This window comes from Rosa rugosa, chromosome 6 (genome assembly GCF_958449725.1).
Source record: "Rosa rugosa chromosome 6, drRosRugo1.1, whole genome shotgun sequence".
Taxonomy (NCBI): domain Eukaryota; kingdom Viridiplantae; phylum Streptophyta; class Magnoliopsida; order Rosales; family Rosaceae; genus Rosa; species Rosa rugosa.
Window position 1 is genome coordinate 19,289,433 of NC_084825.1, and position 19,462 is coordinate 19,308,894.

The 19,462-nt window shown below is 38.6% G+C and overlaps 2 protein-coding genes and 1 long non-coding RNA gene across 3 annotated transcripts; 2 read left to right on the forward strand and 1 right to left on the reverse strand.

The window, feature by feature from the left end:
* The first annotated feature begins 5,898 nt into the window (after positions 1–5,898).
* Positions 5,899–8,523, forward strand: LOC133715607 (large ribosomal subunit protein mL43). The gene is made up of 4 exons (XM_062142152.1): positions 5,899–6,046; positions 6,859–6,938; positions 7,886–7,992; positions 8,122–8,523. Exons 2-4 carry the CDS (start codon positions 6,859–6,861, stop codon positions 8,292–8,294), a joined length of 360 nt encoding a protein of 119 aa, XP_061998136.1. The 5' UTR covers positions 5,899–6,046; the 3' UTR covers positions 8,295–8,523.
* A 569-nt stretch (positions 8,524–9,092) lies between these two features.
* Positions 9,093–13,424, reverse strand: LOC133718293 (uncharacterized). Its single transcript, XR_009850226.1, has 3 exons — positions 13,303–13,424; positions 10,893–11,084; positions 9,093–9,871 (listed from the first exon to the last, which is right to left on the reverse strand). It is a non-coding gene; the product is annotated as an uncharacterized LOC133718293 (long non-coding RNA).
* A 3,640-nt stretch (positions 13,425–17,064) lies between these two features.
* Positions 17,065–17,928, forward strand: LOC133716339 (NAC domain-containing protein 101-like). The gene is made up of 2 exons (XM_062143048.1): positions 17,065–17,514; positions 17,743–17,928. Exons 1-2 carry the CDS (start codon positions 17,065–17,067, stop codon positions 17,926–17,928), a joined length of 636 nt encoding a protein of 211 aa, XP_061999032.1.
* The last annotated feature ends 1,534 nt before the right edge of the window (positions 17,929–19,462 follow it).

The window sequence follows — 19,462 nt, forward strand, 5'->3', positions numbered from 1 at the left end:
TATTCAATGTTAGGTATCCTAAAAGCTTTTTAGATCCAAGAACTAATCACTCTAACACATGTGAAATGCTTCAACTGTGCATTGTAGCATAATGTTTGGTCACTTTGATAGCTTCATGAGTTGAACGCGGGTAGGGAGATTCTCAATCAGGACGCTCAACCACTAAGCTACTTACAGTGTGTTCAAACTTAAAAGAAAAAATAAATAATTATAATGTCTCCATATAAAGCCTTTCTCTCTCTCTCTCTCTTTTTTTTTGATCGGGAGTGTATAAAGCCGTTCTGTTGAGAATATAGACATCAAAAGTGATAAAGCTAAAACGGCGTATACATAAGCTTTTCTGACTCAACCAATACAGGTTCAAATAACTAACAAACCTAAATAAACAACAGTTATATTGACATGATATTCAAAAAGCAACCTATAAACAATGACATAACATCAAATAACCCAACACCTAGTCTCAGAGAACCACAACTGGGCTGAGCCAAATGTCGCCCCCCAAGCCTGTCCCACTTCCTTGCCTCCCATCCCAAACCCGAACCCAATAAAAAAACCCAATCCCCAAATAAATCCCTGTACTTCTTTCAGACACTCCAAAACAAAGCTTCTATCATCTATTGGGACTACAGAGGTAAGCGATGAGGCACACATCCTCAGTAATGATGATCCTAGAGGAAGGGGTAGTAATAGGGGAAAGGGAAGAGTTGGCAGAGGGGTCAGAGCGGGAGGTAGTCAGACCGAAAGGGATTACCATACTGGTGCACACAATCCAAACGGAAGAATTAAGAGGTCGGCGAAGAAGAGAAATGGGGGCAGTACAACTACGGATCTCAATCTTGGGGAACTTCATGAGGTTCGGGTGGATTTGTTGGATGACTCTGAGGAAATCGGAGGAGGAGAAGTTTCAAAGCTTAGTATTGAAGTGGAAGGTATTTCTTCAAACCATGGCGGTGGTGGCTGGCCGACAGCCACACGGGATCAATGAGTCAACTTCTGTCCTGGAACTGTCAAGGTCTGGGACGAGCCTTGACAGTCCAGAAACTGGGAGAGCTTTTACGCTCTCATTCTCCGTCCGTGGTTTTTCTAAGTGAAACAAAACAGTCTAGCTACAGAGTTAATAAGTTGAGACGTCGGTTGAAGTACTACAAGGGAATCACGGTTGATCCCTCTACCACCTCAGCTGGAGGTTTGGCGCTGTGGTGGCGTCCTGAAGTCAAAGTTGAGGTAATCTCCCGAAGCAGAAATTTAATTGATACTCTGATCCATTTTAAAAACACAGGAGCATCCTTAAGAGTAACCTGCTTCTATGGTCCCCCCTACCATGAGGACAAGGAGCTCTTTTGGTCTTCATTATCTTGCCTTAGGGTACCAGATGACATCCCTTGGATATGTATGGGAGATTTTAACGAACTCGTATCCAATGACGAAAAAGAGGGAGGCATTCCCTGGCATTGGAATAGAGTGCGCTACTTGAAAGATTTCTTGGATCGCAATGCCCTCTTGGAGCTGAAATTCACGGGTCCAAAACTCACATGGGAGAATAGGAGAGAGGAGGCATCAGAGGTTATCCGAGAAAGGTTGGATAGGGTAGTGGGGAATGTGAAGTGGCATACTACTTGGCCAGATTCTCTGGTTCACCACGAACCTAGAATTGGTTCGGATCATTGTCCACTAGTTGTTTACAAGGAACCTCGTACCTCGGGAGCTCCTAAGCCTTTTCGGTTCGAAGCGGCCTGGTTTGACGACCCGGAATGCGAAGAAGTTATTATGGCAAGCTGGAACCCTGATCCACATGTCGATCCAACCAAGGGTTGGACCGATAACTTGAACATCTGCAGAAGAAACCTGGTCAGGTGGAGCAGAGCTAAATATCCTAACAACAGGGCTATGATTGAGAAGCTGTCTTTAGAGCTTAAAAAGATCCAAGATGGTCCTGTTTCGGTCAACTCCAGGCTCAAGGAGGCAGCTCTAATTTCGGAGTTGCAAGATACTTGGAATCTTGAAGAGAGCTACTGGAAGCAAAGAGCTAAGATTAATTGGCTCTTAAAAGGTGATAAGAACACCAAGTTTTTTCACCTATCCACTGTGTATCGAAGACAGAAGAATCGTATTTGTAGTCTCTGTGTTGATCCTGACATCTGGATTAGTGGGGAAGGCCAGATCAAGGAGGCTTTCACAAATTTCTTCGGTGAACTTTACGCATCGTCGGGACCCAGAGACTGGGGCACCACCCTGGATGCAGTGGATAGGAAGGTTACTACTGAGCAAAATACAAGTCTTACCAGAGACTTTTCTCCGAATGAAATTCTCAAGGCTGTGAAGCAATTGGGCTCTCTCAAGGCCCCTGGCCCAGACGGTTTTCCTGGGCTTTTCTACAGTAAGTATTGGTCCACAGTGTGTGATAATATTAACCGTGCAGTTTCTTACTTCCAGGAAGGTAACTTGGAGCTGGCCGCTCTGAACAAAACCAATATTGTGCTCCTTCCTAAGGTCCCCCACCCAGAGAAGATGAATCAATACAGACCCATCAGCTTGTGCAACAACTCAGTCAAAATCATCTCTAAACTTCTCGCAAACAGGCTCAAACCCATCCTCCCTTCACTGATTTCGGAGACGCAGAATGCCTTCGTTCCTGGAAGGCAGATTCAGGACAATCTCATAATTGCTCACGAGGCATACCACTACCTGAAGTTGAAGAAATCGTCATCGGATCACGAGCTAGCCTTGAAGCTTGATATGAATAAAGCTTATGACCGAGTGGAATGGGACTTTTTGGAGGCTACCCTCCTCAGATTTGGCTTCGATGCGGGTTGGGCCAAGTTGGTTATGAGTATGGTATCCTCTGTCTCTTTTTCTCTCCTAATCAATGGCAAACAGGGGCAGCGGTTTCAACCTTCAAGAGGTTTGAGGCAGGGGGATCCTCTCTCCCCATACCTTTTCCTCATCATCAGTGAAGTCCTCTCTAGGAATATTGCTGCCGCTATTTCCAATAACAGTTTGCAAGGGGTGAAATTGAGCAGAAACTGTCCAGGTCTTTCACATATTCTATTTGCTGATGATGCGCTTTTTTTCTTAAAGGCAAATGCTAGTAATTGTAATCAATTGGGCTCCATACTCGATGCGTACTGTCGAGCTTCAGGACAGTCCATAAATCTTGACAAATCCTCCATTTTCTTCTCGGCCAATACTCCTTTCGAGTGTAAGACGGAGATAGCCAACACGCTCAAGATCCCTTTCTCCGATGAACCAGGAGTGTATCTTGGACTCCCAACTTTCTGGGGAAATTCCAAGAGAAAGGCCTTGGCCTTTATTAGGGAAAGAATTAGGAAAAAGCTGGATGGATGGAAAGCAAATATCTTGTCACAGGCCGGAAGAGAGGTCCTCATCAAAGCTGTTGCAATGGCGGTCCCGGCATATCCAATGGCCATCTTTCTCATGCCTGCCACCCTTGCCCGTGCAATCAACTCAGACATCTCAAACTTTTGGTGGGGTTACTCCGATTCGCATTGGAAAATCCACTGGAAAGATTGGGATAGCTTGTGCAAACGAAAAGAGGAGGGTGGTGTTGGGTTCAAAGATCTTCAACTGTACAACAAGGCTCTCCTAGCCAAACAGTGCTGGAGACTGATTAGAAACCCCAATTCCTTGTGGAGCAAAGTTTTAAAAGCAAGATACTTTGACCAAACTTCTTTCTCGAAGGCTAGGAAAGGGTCAAGACCCTCTTGGGTGTGGAATAGCCTGTTGGCAGGCCGGGACACCATCACGGAAAATGCCTTTTGGCAAATCAATAATGGAAGGTCGGTGGATGTATGGAAGGATAGGTGGGTTCCGAATAAGAATGGAGGTCTTATCAAGCCCATTCTTACATCAAACCGTTTCACCCCCCTCTTGGTGTCCGAACTGGTTGATGAAAACAGAGGCTGGAATGTGGAGCATCTTGAGCCTTTCCTGGAACCCACTGACATCAGAGCAATCAAAGCAATCCCGATTGGCAGTCCAACAGTTGAAGACACTCTGGTATGGCCTTATACGAAGAATGGAACCTACTCAGTGAAAAGTGGTTACCACAGGTTGAAAGACTCCTCCAAACCATCGAAGGCCAGTAAGCCCTCCACCTCCCGCAATGTGGATCGTAGTATTTGGAAGTTGATCTGGAACTCCCATAATCTTCCAAAAATTTCAAATTTCCTTTGGAAAGCAGTCTCGGATGCTCTCCCTACCGGCCAGAATGTCTGTAAAAGGAAAGTAATTCCTACCCCAATCTGCTCCATTTGTGGTGAGTTCCCTGAAACCCCTGAACATTCGCTCTTGTTGTGTCCATGGACAGCCAATGTTTGGTTTGGTAGTCCCTTAGGATATGTCCCTAAGAGGCAAAGCATAACCACCTTGGAGGAGTGGCTGCTCGGGATAAAAAAGATGGGCCTAGCCTCGGGTGCCGGTTCAGAGGACATGTTCCATTTAATCAGTTTCCACTTGTGGGAGATCTGGAAGCATAGATGTGAGGTTGTCATGAGGAAAGGAACTCCTAATCCTTCGGTTGTCATCGAGAATGTCCGGCGAAGCTTCTCAGAGTGGGCTGAAGTAACAAGGAAGGTGGAGGAAGTAACGAATAGCCCTACATCTCTTACCCGAAACCGGGCTTGGCATCCCCCCCCCATCCGTATCTAAAAGTAAATGTGGATGGTGCTTGGGACAGTGGCTCCCTTAACAGTGGACTGGGAATCATAGTAAGAAACCATAGGGGTTTCTCGGTCGGAGGTGCAAGTATCCATGCGAAGTTTAACTCGGCAATTGAAGTGGAAGCCGCGGCCGTGGTTAAGGGTCTTCAACTCGCAGCTCATTTACATCTTCACCAGATCATTCTGGAAGGGGATTGCAAGGAAGTAATTGCGGCCCTGGATGACCCTTCTGTCACTCCCAACTGGAGGATCTCCCCTTTAATTGCAAAGGTGGCTCATCTGAAGTCTCTCTTTGACAACATCAAATGGAATTGGATCCCCCGTGAAGCAAACCGTGTTGCTGACGCAGCGGCTAAGCTAGCAAAACTGAGGTTGTGCTCCCAGGATTGGGCTAACAGGCCCCCAACCTCTCTTCTCTCCATTCTGAGGAACGATGGCCTACCTGGTCCCCCTACCACACCAAGTTCCTAAGCTGCGATAGCTAGAATTGTTTTGTTGTTTCTACTGAAGTACTTTCCTTATTTAGTCTATTCCTTCTATGTACTCCCCCTTTCTGCCCTGGTGGCTTAATGAAATCCTTATTCAGACCGAAAAAAAAAAAAAAAATAGACGAAATTCTATCCCCACAAGGCACTTAGTTGTGGTGCAATTTCAGTCCAAGCAACCATACGACATATAGTAAGCATGTTTGCTAATGGTAAATTATGAGCTAAAAGTGTAGGTAGTGGTAATTTGCTATAGTTATTTCTGTAGGCAAGAACAAAAAACAAAAAAAAAAAACTAGCTATTCTAAGTAACCTAAACCATAACCCAAGCCCAAACCAATGAACAAGAAGACCCACGTCCCCAAGCCACCATGCCCCCTCCTAATTTAGCTGTGTCAAGACTGATTTTAGTGTCGCCGAACATCCAGGTTCTTTCAACTAGCCTACTGTTAGTCACAGTTAACCCTTAATTTAAGTGAGGGTGTGTGGACTTTTAAAACAGTGCGAAAGTCCTTGACATATTTATATCATATAATAACTAATTTATGATAAAATAGCTCTCAAAAATAGATAATAATATCGGTAGACAATGATCTTCACCTGCTTGGTAACAGGTAAAAAAAAATTATACTCAGTCATTATTAAATTCAAATTGAATTAAAAGTCGTATGATGCAAATAATAATAATAATAATTTTTTCTTTCTTTCAAAAAAGTACCCCAGCCAAAAAGAAAAAAAGAAAAAAAAGAAACCTAGGAAAAGAAAAGAAATTTATAAGTAGAAAAGCATCTGTTCGAAGGAGTGGGCAGAGTCTTGAGTCTTGAGTGTTTGCTCTTCCAATTTCGCCGTCTTCATTCTGCTCTCTTCTAATCGCCAACTGTAAGTCTTTGTTTGAATTTCTGTTCCATTGCATACAAATTGGGGATAATTTTTAGGGTTTTAGATGGGTTTTAATTGATTTATTTCGTAATCTAATGTAGGGATTATCGTTGGAGTTGTTACGGTTGAAATTAATCTAATTTGCTCGCATTTCTTCCTTCTTTTCTTTACTCTTTAGTTGTTAATTTCTTACAGTTCATTTCTTTCTCTAATCTTTAGTTCAATGAACTGGGGCCTTTATGTGATTTTTAAGACTTTTGATGCTTTGGAATTAGTTGATGACTTGATGTTGAATTAGCTTGTTGGGATATTCATTATTGCTCAGTTCTCCGTTGCTAAGTATTGATACTGAAAGCCCGAAACCAGCACCCGGAACCATGATTCAGTGATTAAGGAGTTGAACCATGTCTTGTGGGTGTGTATAGAATTGTGGCTTAATCGGTAGTGTTTAGTGATTATTAGGGATTTAAAGCTTGTTTTTCTGCTTCGTGTTGGAAACATGTTTACATAAGCATTATTGGTATTTTAACCAAATGTTGGGTTTTCTGGAAAATTGAGCTAAGAAGAGAAGCATATGAATTCTGCAACTACAGAATGCAAATGTATTAGTGTACGGCTACACAGGATTCTATCAAATCGCTAACGCTTAAATCAGTATTTTCGTAGTTAGGGACATTCCTAACGGAGGAGAATGAGACAAGTAGTTGGATGTCATTTTTATGTCACATGAATATGTTTTATAGCTTTAACAAGTTTTGCATTCAATTTGTCTTTTGGAGTTTCTCACTAACATATGAGGTTGCTGATGTCAGATGGCCTTGAGAGGTGTGTGGCAACTGAAAAAAATGGTTGTGAGCTATTCTGATTGGGGAGGAAGCAGTAGGGGAATCAGGTATATTCTTTAGATCATCACCAGCTGCAAACTCATGCATTGCAAAAGTATTTTTGAAGTATGATTATCCGATTTCATTTTCAGAACTGTAGGAATGGCCAAGTTGTCTTCCATTTGTTCCCAAATTGACTGATGCAACTATCCCGTGAAGATGTTTAGTATGATGTTTGATATTATCAATAACCAGAAATTTTATTCGGTTACAATGAACTGATTTATTTAGTACTGAACTACTGACAAAATTTACTGCAAAAAATAAAAAAATAAAGAAGAGGGATCTAGCCAGAGTATCTCATGACCATTGAAAATCAACTTTTTTTTTTTGTCAGATGAAATATAATATCGCAACTTTACTGAGTTTCTGAAGTTATTTTGAGCAGACCCAGTTTTTTAATTTTAATTTATTCAACTTTTGTTGTTCTTGATGATTTATTCTTTTGACGTAGTTACCCTCTATGGATTGATGCTGGGATAATGGGTTGGGAGTAATATTTTAGGAATTGAAATTGTTTATTGCACGACATTTATTTTTTTTGAGCCACAGATTAGTTGGAGTTTGATAGCCTGTGTTATAATATAGCTATATTTATGTACGTTTGGAATTATAAGTAGCTTCTTTGTGTGTAGAAGTGACTATAATGATTCGGATTGCACTTTTTCTGATTTTTTTTCTGCTATCCAAATGACAAATTCTCTTATAAGACTAGAACAAAGTGAAAGGGAACAATTCCGGTCTGGATTGCACGTAGGGTAGCCCATTTATTTACAAGTGTTTCCCAACAAATTAGTCTACTACTCTACTTTAGGAGTCTGTTTCTTTCCTGGTGCTCTCAATAGGGAAAAAGAATCTATCCGTTCTGTTTTGTTCATGAAGTATCATAACATTAATTTTTAGCAGTAACCTTTTAGAAGTTTGATTACCAATAATTTTACTCTTGTGATGGTAGGTCATTCATGGAGTCTTACCTACCTGCATTTAAGGAGAAGAATCCTCAGCTAGAGGTAGTTACTGAACACATTCGTGGTCAGCATCCTCATTTGAAGGGCTTATACAGTAAGATCTCTCCCACACCCACACCCACACCCACACCCACACCCATTTGCATATATGTACTCTCATGCCTTGCTGCATAAGGTTTTAATATTTTTTCTGACAGTTTCCCTTCTTGATGTCAATGGACAGACAACCAAAATGAAAGAGTGGTATGTGTGAAGAATATGGATCCAGAAGAGATTCTTCAATGTGCAACTAGGCTAAGGAATTCACTCGGGAGAAAAGTGGTGAAACTGAGGACTAGACATGTAACCAAACATCCAAGCGTGCAAGGTACCTGGACGACAGACATCAAATTTTGAAGAACAAGATATAAATTTGCAAGCCGTTTCTTTTGGTGTGTTTCAAAGCAGTTTAATTTAGCATGCCAGAATCACAGCTTTGTGGTTACCTACTCAGATTGGGTGGTGCAACCCTAGGTTAGATTAAGAACTGTTGTTTGACATGGTATTTGTTTTGATCAAATAATTTACCTGGTTCAAATTTACTTACTACCCTGTACTTTTATCAAAAGCACAGGATTAAGGTTCATGCATCTTTTGTTCCATTGCATTGTGAGGACTGCATGGTCCTATGAAAACAGCCCCTCTACTTGTCTTGTTGACCTGCACTATGGCTGCCATTTTTCAAGTAATATTTACATGGAATATTAGTGTAGAATCTGGATCGAAGATAAAGTCCAGCCTTAGAACTGGAATTCTGCTAGTAATAACAGTCCAATTTACCCATGTTTTTAATTTTTTGGTGGTGTTGGAAGGTAATTACAACCTGAACAGCTCTCTGAAATATTCCAGTTTTCTGTTTACTGTATGTTGGGATCTTGAAAGCTCTGAAAAGAAGAGAATATTTCATAGCCATGTCCTTGAAATGATAAACTGTGAATCATGGCTTCGGCTTCAGCTTTGTTTTATTTTTATTTTATTTTGTTTTATTAATATTTGGGTAGAACTTGGGTTGTTACAAGTTGACCTTATCATGTGAAAAATGGTTGACCTTGGCATGAGCATTTTTGTAAAGGGTTGTTAAGATCTTGTTATGTGACAACTGATATCTTTAGTTTGAGCATTGCTACTACAAATTTATAAACACATTATGCCGCCTGATTCAAAGTGACAACATTACATGATATGATCTAAGTCGGACATAATCCCAAATGAAAAATACAGAAAATCAAAACATGACGACAAAGCGTACATAGTTGCCAAATCAATTTATTGACGTAATCAAGGTCTAAAGGTCTAATCACACATGATTAGACCAAAATACGATCATATGCCAAATACATGTGAATCACTGAAAAATGATCGTTGGTTCACCACTGCCATATTGGCTTGTTTAGGTCTTTGTTGGACCTCCAGAAGAGGTTTCTTTGGTGTCCTGGTCCTCTTGGTGCGAGTGACTTGGTGTTCCATGTGCCCTGGTGTTTGATCACGACAGGAGTTATGGAGTTAGAGGCCCGAGTTGGGTGAGAAGCCTGAATTATCTGAGAGGATGCACAAGAAGGTTGAACTGATGACTGATTGTGATGATTGAACTGTTCAGATGGTTCAACACATCAATGGCATTCTCTTTTGAATCCAAAACCCCACTTGAAATGTAGCGTACACAAACCTTGAGATGCTCTCCTGATGCTTCCTAGACAGCAAGTATAACCTACGAAATAGCAGCTGCATCAACTCCTCCAATCACTTCATCAGTTCTGTAGAGAGGGTAAGTCCCCAATACAAACTTGCAGCACTGTACGTAGAACGAAAGATTGTCTTCCATACTTGCTACTGATCAGAAATGCCACAAGGAATCTGTCTCCCAAGGACATCGCCCACATCCCTATTCTCCTTGCCTCTAGCCACTGAATTTCATCCTACTTGCTGTGATCTATCTGTAAAAACATGCAATTCCTGTCAGAAATATAATTCAAAAGTTCCCTCACAACTACAAATGGTGTCTACATGAAAAATCAAATAAAAATATATTTGTAGTACTTGGGGGATTACAAAGCATTGTGTTGATGGTTGACAAGATCTTATTTTCTACAAAATCTTGTTTATTCTCTACATATGCTAGCTAACCAGCCTATGGCTGCTATTGAAAGAGGACGAGAACTAAATCAAACTCCAAACAAATATGACTTCCCCTCACATTTTCTTTAATATTTTTCTCATATTTGCTATCACAAAAAATAATTCATTGAAAATGCACAGAATAAAAAACAAAGTTTAGGAAGCTAAAGCTGAAGGAAATCAAGAAACAAGCAAAAACCGAAGACCAACCAAGAGTCCAAAATTTCAATATATGATCTGATTAAAAGAAGTGCACGCGTCAGCATCCTTATACATTATCCTTCATGTGTGGTAACAGAGTTAGATTTTAACCTTGTACTTCTACTATTCCAAAACACAGAAAGATTGCAATAAAGTGACACAATAAAGACTTGCTGAATGAATGGGTAGTTCACAGAGCCAAAATAATTACAACTTGTAGCTCATGCTTCAACAGATATTCTGATAAATAATATTCAAACACAGCAGCCATATTTATTGCAGGAAAATTGAAAACATATTAATGATGAGCAAATTGAGAATTTAGTGGGACTTCAGATGCAATGGAACTCATCAGCATTATATATATTACTACATGTCTCTTAGTTTCCATATTTAATATGTGTGTCATACATGTGCATACAATTTATCTATTACTGGAATCTAGATATTTGTTGTTTACTTCTTTACTGTATCTCTCTGTCATACCTATTTTCCACTCGGATGCTTTTTATTTTTGTGCTTTTTAAGGTCAGTTTCTGGTGTACTCTAAATTTTAGAACACTATTCTGATCTATCTATTTTATAAATTAACAATTAAAATAGAACAAAGACAATTGAGAAAGAAAGTTAATTTGTTACCTGCTGACAACGACAAAAGGAAAAAATGAGCCCAGTCCTTGACAATGTTGTCCTTACTCCTTAATCTCCATCCTTTGCTATGAAGCCATGACTACCAGCATATTCAATATCACCAAGTCTGCTACTGCCCAAATCATTCTTGCAGCCTCATGACCACTGAACTCTTCATCCAATATTCCATTAGCCTCTTATCTGAAAAGGATTTTGAAAATTAGATTCCTCCCTATATTTGAATCTCTTTTGCAACCCATAACCAACACAATGCTTCCTAGCAGCACTCCGAGCAGAATAGCCAGAAAGTGCTATTCAGCATGGAACAAGACAATGATGGAAATGACAAGTACAACCTAAATCATGTAATTATGGTCTTTTCCGTATGCTAAATACGCATAAGAGTAGTTTCCCAATCTGAACAAACGGTCACAAAAATCGGAGAGGATTGTATGCACTGACAGTGCAAGTGCACTGTCAGTTATTTTAATCTCAAAAAAAATAACAGCCACTCATCTAATCTCACCCTTTATATATTTTAATATCAAAAAAATTACGTCAATTCATATTGCAAGTACCCATGCACTGTCAGTGCATGGAATACACTCCCCACAAAAATAGTCTCCGTCATAAGATTGTCCATTGTTATCGTTGGGTGGTGGTTCAAATCCTAGACATATTGCAACAAAGTCACTAATCACAGAAAGATTCTAAAAAAGTCAGAATCAAGAAAGACTTGCAATATGAATGGTGGTTCAGAGGTCCAAAATAATGCAAAACTTGAATCATGACTCATGGGATTGATAAAAGAATTGGTTCTTAAACTTTGGACATAATTACCATAACTATTCCTGAGTAAACCACACCCTTATTGAAGAATAAAGGAGCATCATCCAAGAGGAGTTGATGGCCTTCAAAAAGCAGAGGACCTCTAATGACTATGGACAGCAAAACCAAATCATGTCCTTTATTCTTTTTATTATTTGAATTGACGTAGGAAACAACATACGCATACAAAACAAAACTTTGCTGGTTTTGATAAGTCATATACACAAGGTCTGATTCATGAAAATATTTATATTGAAAGTAGCTAGAACTTTAATATATCTTCGTTAACTCTATATTCCCCCCACCCCCGGCAAGGCCTGTCTCTCATTTTTCTTGGTTCCTCACATGTCCACAGAATCTTAGTAAAACCATCCACTATATGATAACCTAACCTAGGGATACAATCAAAGATGAAAAAGAGAGTTAACTTTAGATTAGTTACCTTTGACCTGTAGACAATGAAAAAACAGTCTCCTACTTATCTCGCTCCACATTAATTGTTCTTTATGGAATTCAAGAACGCCCCTGATATAGCCATTCCTGGTTTGTTGAGGAAACAGTCCTCACAATCACTAGAAGGCACGAGAGGTGATGCCACAACTATAAGAATAAAATTTTCCCCATTTCCCACATCTATTTCAAACAACTCATTAAAAACTGCTTGAAACTCATGAATTAATGTCTTGCAAAATGATGTATTTGGAGGAATGACATCTATAGCAAGGATTCCATTATCACTAAGTACTCATCTGATGGACAAAAGAAAATGCTTCCTATCAATAACTTTTAATGCATCTCTAACACAAACTTTGATGTGCTCACCATCTTCCGGTCCAAAATACTGCCTAGAAACCCTTAGCACCTCCTCCACACCCACAACCAGAAAACTCAAAACTCAATTGGGATTTCAAGAAACCAAGAAAAGTTTCACCCCCAACTCCTGAAGAAAGCTTTTGGCTTACCCCACTTCAGCTCCATCCCTCAATGTAAGGATCACCCAATCTAACAAATGACACCACTGAAACCAAGTAAGGGTGCACTAAAACACTATCCTCTAGCCTAAATTCAACTTGTCCAATTCCCACACAATTCAAACCAAAACCCATTTTGGGAACGATACGCACATCAGTCTCAACTAAATTGGGCATTCCTGCTTTTTTTTATCTCAAACCTCTTTGAAACCTGACCACCACAATCAAGCTTCACAACCATTAATTTCACAACTAAATTGGACATTACATATCTTTCTAAATGGTGTTTAGTTTATCTAGTTTGAGTATCATACATGCACAAACAGTTAATTTTTTCTTTTTATTAATGTAAGAAGAACTCACAAGAACCCATGATTCATGAAATTGTGATATACTAGATGTGTTGCTAGAACTCTAACATTTCTCCTTTAGTTCTTTACCGTATCTCTCTGTCACCATTCCTCGCCCTTTTCCCTTCAGGTGTTCTATGTGTTCTTTTCAAGAACAAGATCAGTTTCAGGTCTTCTATAAATTTTCGACCCACAATTAAATACTATCTATTTGATGAATTACTAATTAAGTAGAGCAAAGACAAAAGGGAAACAAAGTTGATATGTTACCTCGTGACCTTTACAAAAGGAGAAAATGAGTCCAGTCCTTGACAATTGTCTTTACTCCCTAGTTCCCACTCTTTGCTATGAATCCATGACTGCCTCCACATTCAATGTCAGTAAATCATTCTTGCAGCCTCATAACCACTGAACTCTTTGTCCAATTTTCCATCAGCCTCTTATCTGAGAAGGATTTCATAAATTAGATTCCTCCAAATACCTGAATCTTTTATGCAACCCATGATTAACACAATGATTCTTCTAAAAACTACAGAGCAAGCATAAGGAACTTCTATTTTAATAGCTGAATTCCAGTCTACACATGCAATAGCGAGAAAGTGTTATTCTGTATAAGACACAATGATGGAAAGGACAAGTATAACCTAAAAAATAGATTTTTCAACTACCCTTTTGAACTTTACTTGATGCCTGGATTTCTTCTCAATCTGAACATAAGGATACAAAACTAGTGTCCAGCATAGGACCTTTTATTATCTTTGGGTGATGGTTCAAATTCTAGATATATTGCAAACCACAGAAAGATTCTAATAAAGCCACAATCAAGAAAGAGTTGCAATATGAATTGTGTTTCAGATGTCCACAATCATGGAAAACTTGAATCATGACTTATGGCTTGATAAAAGTTTTCTTTTTTAAGTTCTGATACATCCACCATAACTAGTCCCAGAAAACCACACCCTTGTTAAGGAATAAAGGAGCACAGCCAAAGAGGAGTTGATGACCTTCTAAAAGCAGAGAACCTAAAATGATGATGGACACAAAAACCAAGACTATGACCTTTTAACCTAAGAAACTCAACTTGTCCAATTCCCACACAATCCAAACCAAAACCCATTTTGGGAACAATACACACATCAGTCTCAACTAAAATGGTTAATCTAGCTTTTTTGATCTCAAACGCCCCCTGAACCCCCCCCCCCCCCCCCCCTTCTTTGAAACCTGAGCACCACAATCAAGCTTCGCAACCATTTCACCAACAAAATTAAAGAATGATCGATCAGACTAATATTTTCTATGTTTTGAACGTCATTTTCCCTACATTTTACTTAGTTATTCTCTTAACAATATCATTTCTAACTTACTTTGTTGTAATTAGGTACAAATGAGTTTCAAACGCAGGAAATGAGCTAAGAAGAGCTAGAAATGAAGGAAATGAAGGCAAGGAGGAAATGTGGCGCAGAAATGGGAAAGAAATGAAGCTTTCCTAATCCTACCAGGAAAAGGAATCCCAGTTGAAGTAGGAATCCTAATGCAACTAGGAGTGAGCTTGGAAAAATGGTGTTCGGAAATGAGAAATGACAGAGTCCCAGTTGGACTAGGAAACCAGATCATACTAGGAGTCCTGATGCTGATAGCAGACCTGGTGAGGCTAGGAGATGCTGTGGCTTCAAGATGACTCAAGATAGTTCAAGAATGTTCTAGAATGCACAAGAAATTTCGGCAAAAGAAGAATGGGCTTTGAAATTGTCCAATTGAGAAGTCTAGCCCAAAGATTGAAGCATGTGACTTGCACAGGAGGTTCTAGACCCTTCTTGACGTCTTAGAGGAGTTCTAAATCAATTATTATTGATTTTTACAGAAAATAAATAGAAGATTCATGAAGATTTCGGCAAGAGCATATATGGAGAGTTTGGGAGAAATTCTACTTCGTGTGCAATCTGGAAAAGAAAATAAAAATCATTGGAGGTTTCCTGGTTGTATTCTACATGCATGGTGGCCGAATTGGGTCTAGATACATTGAAGAATTTCGGCCAAGAAAAGGTGACTTGTTCTCTAATTCAAATGGAATTTTCTCATTGGTCGGATGATGCAAACAAGGAGAATTCTAAGGGAATTAAACCCTAGGCCATGCGCTATATAAAGGAGGGATACAATGCCGTGAAAATCATCAAGAAACCCTGAATCAAAATCGCAAATTCCTCCCCTTTTTCTTTCAAAATTTCGGCCTCTCCAAGTGTTCAAGATTTTGAAGCCGTGAAGCAAGTTCTTCCTCCATCCTCCATCCTTGCTGTGACTTTCCTTGCCGTCCACCACCTTTGAAGATCTTCTTGCGTTCTTGAAGTCTCTTTAAAAGTGTAACCATGAACCCTAGAACTTTTTCGGTTTTGTTATTTTGTAACTTAAAAATCAGATTCTTTAGCGTTCTTTGTTTTTGGTTTTCTTGGATGTTGTGATTTCTTGATAGATTAAAGTATATGTTTTGATGTTTAGTTTCCAATAACCTTGAAGCATGAATTCATTTTAGGATTTTCATATTTATAGTTTTCGATTTCTTTGTATGTTCTTAAATGTTTGTTGGTTTTGTTCTTCAATCCCACCTATCATGTTTTCAATTTCTTTAGTGGCCACTTAAGGTTTCGAATTGCATGATTGAATACATAATAAGATGCTAGCGTTCTAGGTCTTGTTAATTAAACTGGAAAACCTAAAATTACTTAGGTAAATCAACAAAGAGAATTGCATGCTTGATTAGCGTTCTAACTTGTGTGTTTTTCTTAAATCAATCAAACTTTCAAGGTACTTCTTGCGTTGAATATGTGTGTTATTGGATTGATCACTCACTCGCATTGCATGTTTAATAGGGTTAACTATGGTGCGTTCATCTAGTTAATTTAGCTTATGCATGAGTTCATGGTTTGTTCTTGATTGATTTCATTCAAGTTGATATTTTGATTCGAAAATTATGAATTGTAGTCTTGAATTCGTGTTAGAGGTTGTTAACTTCATCAATACATCTCATCCGTCCATTATATCTTTGATTCTTGGTTGATTGGTCAATGTAATTAGTTAGATAATTAGTTTAGTAAATAAATCAATTTCGAAACCCCTTGTTAATTCTTTGTAATTTTCGTAAATATTGTATACTTGTGATTAATATTCTTTTCTTTGACGTTTAAATGACAGGAGCACCCTCAATCCCCAGATAGAACGATCTCTACTTGCTATATACTAACAATTGTCAATAAGGTTAATTTTGAGAACTCACTTCGAGTCCATCAAAGAACCAACACATTTCTCTAAAACCACACTAGAATTCACATTATCTTTGTAACTCAAAATGGGTATCAGGTGCTGATGGGTTGAGAACAGTAATAATTAATACAAAGACGAACCCAAAATGGGTTACACAAAGGCAAATGAACGAGTTTCAAATTGGGGATCTTGTAATTACCTTAATCATTGAATAGACTTGAATCTTTCTATCCCCAAATTCTTGTATCTCTCTGGGTCGCACCAGAAACTAGATTGAGCCCGAACCATGTAGAGATATATCCCACTTGTCAAGCCCCAGAATCCAAACCCCTCAAAATTGAGCTTTCTTCTTTTCTGGTCCGGTCCCAAAAAAGTCTAACAATTACTCTCGGCTACTTTTTTCTTTTATTAAACAAAAGTAATAAAAGAGTTTCTGTATTAAAAGATAAAAGGAAAAATTTAAATACAAGGCGTAGAGAAGAGAAGAAGAAGAGACGTCATTCCCCAACGGTATAAACCCTTAGCGCGTGGCATTTACGCGATCTCGACTGCATTAATTACTACCAACTGGCAACACCAACAGTAATATTTTCTCTCTCTCTCTCTCTCTCTCTCTCTATAAGTATCATTGCCCACTTCACTCATAATTCCTAGTTTCTCTGATTCACAAAGTCTCTCTCGTTCTGTTTCAATCCCAAATTTTCGAAACCCTAATTCTCTCCCTCAGGTTCCCCAATTAGCCAAAGAAAGAAACTTTGATTGATTCTCAAATTGACCATGGCATCAGGTGCTTACCTAGTTGGTTACAGATTTCATCCTACAGACCTGGAATTGGTGGCTTACTACCTCCACAACCGGGCTGCCATGGTTGATCAGTTTCGCTCGAGTCCAATCTTTGATTTTCCTAATTTCTATGGCCAAAATGAGCCCTGGCTCATTTGGGACATGTTCTGTGCCCAATCCAACAGTACTATGAAGGAGGAGGAGGAAGAACCACTATATTTCTTCACTCACCGCAAGAAATTGAATCCCAAAGCGAAAAAATTTGATAGGAAAGTGGGATCGGGAACATGGAGTGCCCAGTATTCAAAAAATGTTGTTGCTGCTGATGATGATAGTGTTATTGGAATTAAGAGAGAATTTCGGTATGAGGGTGGATCTGATCCACATCAAAATGGGGCTTGGTTGATGCAGGAGTACCAGATCACATCTCACAGTAATGATCTCGTACTCTGCACCCTCAGAAAAAATCCCAGAAAACTTCCACCCCCAACTTGTCTTGCTCCTCTGAATTAGAGCCACAATATTATTAGCAACAAAAGGAAGATGAATGAGGAGGCTATAAACACAAAGTTTTTCAAAAGAAAAAAAATGGAACCTCCTAAACAAAAAGAACAACTAATGTTGCCGTTTGATCAATAGTTTGATCAACCGTTATTTACTACTGATGCTCAGCTTCAAACGGTTCAGGTTGACGGGACTAATATTTCCATTGCTGATTGTCCTAATGATACTTCATATGCCTATTTTGATTATGAAGTTGAGGAATTCTTTGGCTTGACTACTGATGATATATATGATGATGATGACTGTCAGTTTTCAAGTTCTGAAATACAGGCATTCTTAGCTTGTCTGGATTGAAGGAATGAATGAATAGCCTTCAATGGAATGGCCCTAAAATCTAGAAACAATTAACAAATTTAGTACAAAAAAAATGACAAAAGTAGCAAGAGACTTGAATAAGGACATTGAGAACTGGAAATTCATCCAAATCAAGTGCATAAATTTTGACCTACACAAATTAGTGTATCAATTTAAAACCCTATCAATGTAGTAAAAATAAGTAGGGATCGTTCTCAACCGGGGATTAGGGCCTAATTAATTCCTAAAAAATAAAACGTTAGCAAAACAAATTAAAGAATATTATACATATTTACGAAAAATACAAGAAAGGGATTTAGGATTTATTTAATTTAACAACTAAGTATTATACACATGTGACACATCAAAACCAGAATCAAGTAGAATTATATGGATGGAACGAATTTAGATAGGATTAACTACTACTAACACGTTGGCAAGGTTTCAAACATCAAATCACGAATAAAAATATGTTTAAACATAGAATCGATCAAGAACAGAGATGAACGCATACAAAGTTCTTTTTACTTCCCTTAATTAAATTAACTAGATGAACGTACCATAGTTAACCCTATTAATCATGCAATCACTAGTGGTAGCTAATCACTAACAAAAACACTTTCAACGCATTAAGAATCATGGAAGTTTGATCAGTTCAAGTCAAGAACACAAGTTAGAACGCTAATCAAGCATTCAAGACTCATTGTTAATTTACCTAAGTATTTATAGGTTTTCCACCGAAATTATTAAAGCCTAGAATGCTAGCACCTTAATATGGATTCAATTACATGTTCATCAACCTAAGTATGCATCCAAAGATCAATTAACACATAAAAATTGGGATTGAAGCTTGAAATCAACAATCATGCAAGACATATATGAAATCGCAATTTATCAATTCAAAAACCTAAAACATGCTTCATAGTATTCAAAAATCACATAACTAAAATCAATCTTTCATCCACCATAGAAATCGCAAATCATCATAGAATAATAAAACAAAACCAGAAATCATATTGGAATAGAAAATTGTTTTACAAAGTTCCAAAAACCGAAAACATATATAGAGTTTCATGGTTACACTTTTTGATCTTCAAGAACGCAAGAAGCTTCAAAATGTGATGGAATGGATGAGAGCTATGGCAAGGATGTTTGAATGGATGAATGGATGCTTCGCGGCCTTGAACCTGGAATTTCTTGAAGTTGCCGAAATTTTGGAAGAGAAAGGCCAGGGGAGTGTTTGTGGCTTTTGATTCTGAATTTTATGGTGTGTAGAAGAGCTTCACAAACCTCCTTTATATAGTGAACGGCAAGGGCTTGAGAATCTAGGTCAAAATCTACTTGTGACATCATTCAACCAATGAAAATATTCCTTGAGAAGTAGAGAACAAGTCACCTCCTTGCTTTGCCGAATTCACCATGTATGTAGACCTAATTTCGGCCTCCTTATATGTAGAGTCATAAATCAATACTTATTCCTCTATTTTCTCTCCAAAAATTCCAAAGAAAATCCAAGAATAATCCCAAAAAGAAA

Coding starts and splice junctions, on each gene's coding strand:
- LOC133715607 (XM_062142152.1), top strand. CDS start 6,859: ATGGCCTTGAGAGGTGTGTGGCAACTGAAAAAAATGGTTGTGAGCTAT. Junction 6,939..7,885: donor GGAAGCAGTAGGGGAATCAG/GTATATTCTTTA, acceptor TTGTGATGGTAG/GTCATTCATGGAGTCTTACC. Junction 7,993..8,121: donor TCATTTGAAGGGCTTATACA/GTAAGATCTCTC, acceptor GTCAATGGACAG/ACAACCAAAATGAAAGAGTG.
- LOC133716339 (XM_062143048.1), top strand. CDS start 17,065: ATGGCATCAGGTGCTTACCTAGTTGGTTACAGATTTCATCCTACAGAC. Junction 17,515..17,742: donor CATCTCACAGTAATGATCTC/GTACTCTGCACC, acceptor ACTGATGCTCAG/CTTCAAACGGTTCAGGTTGA.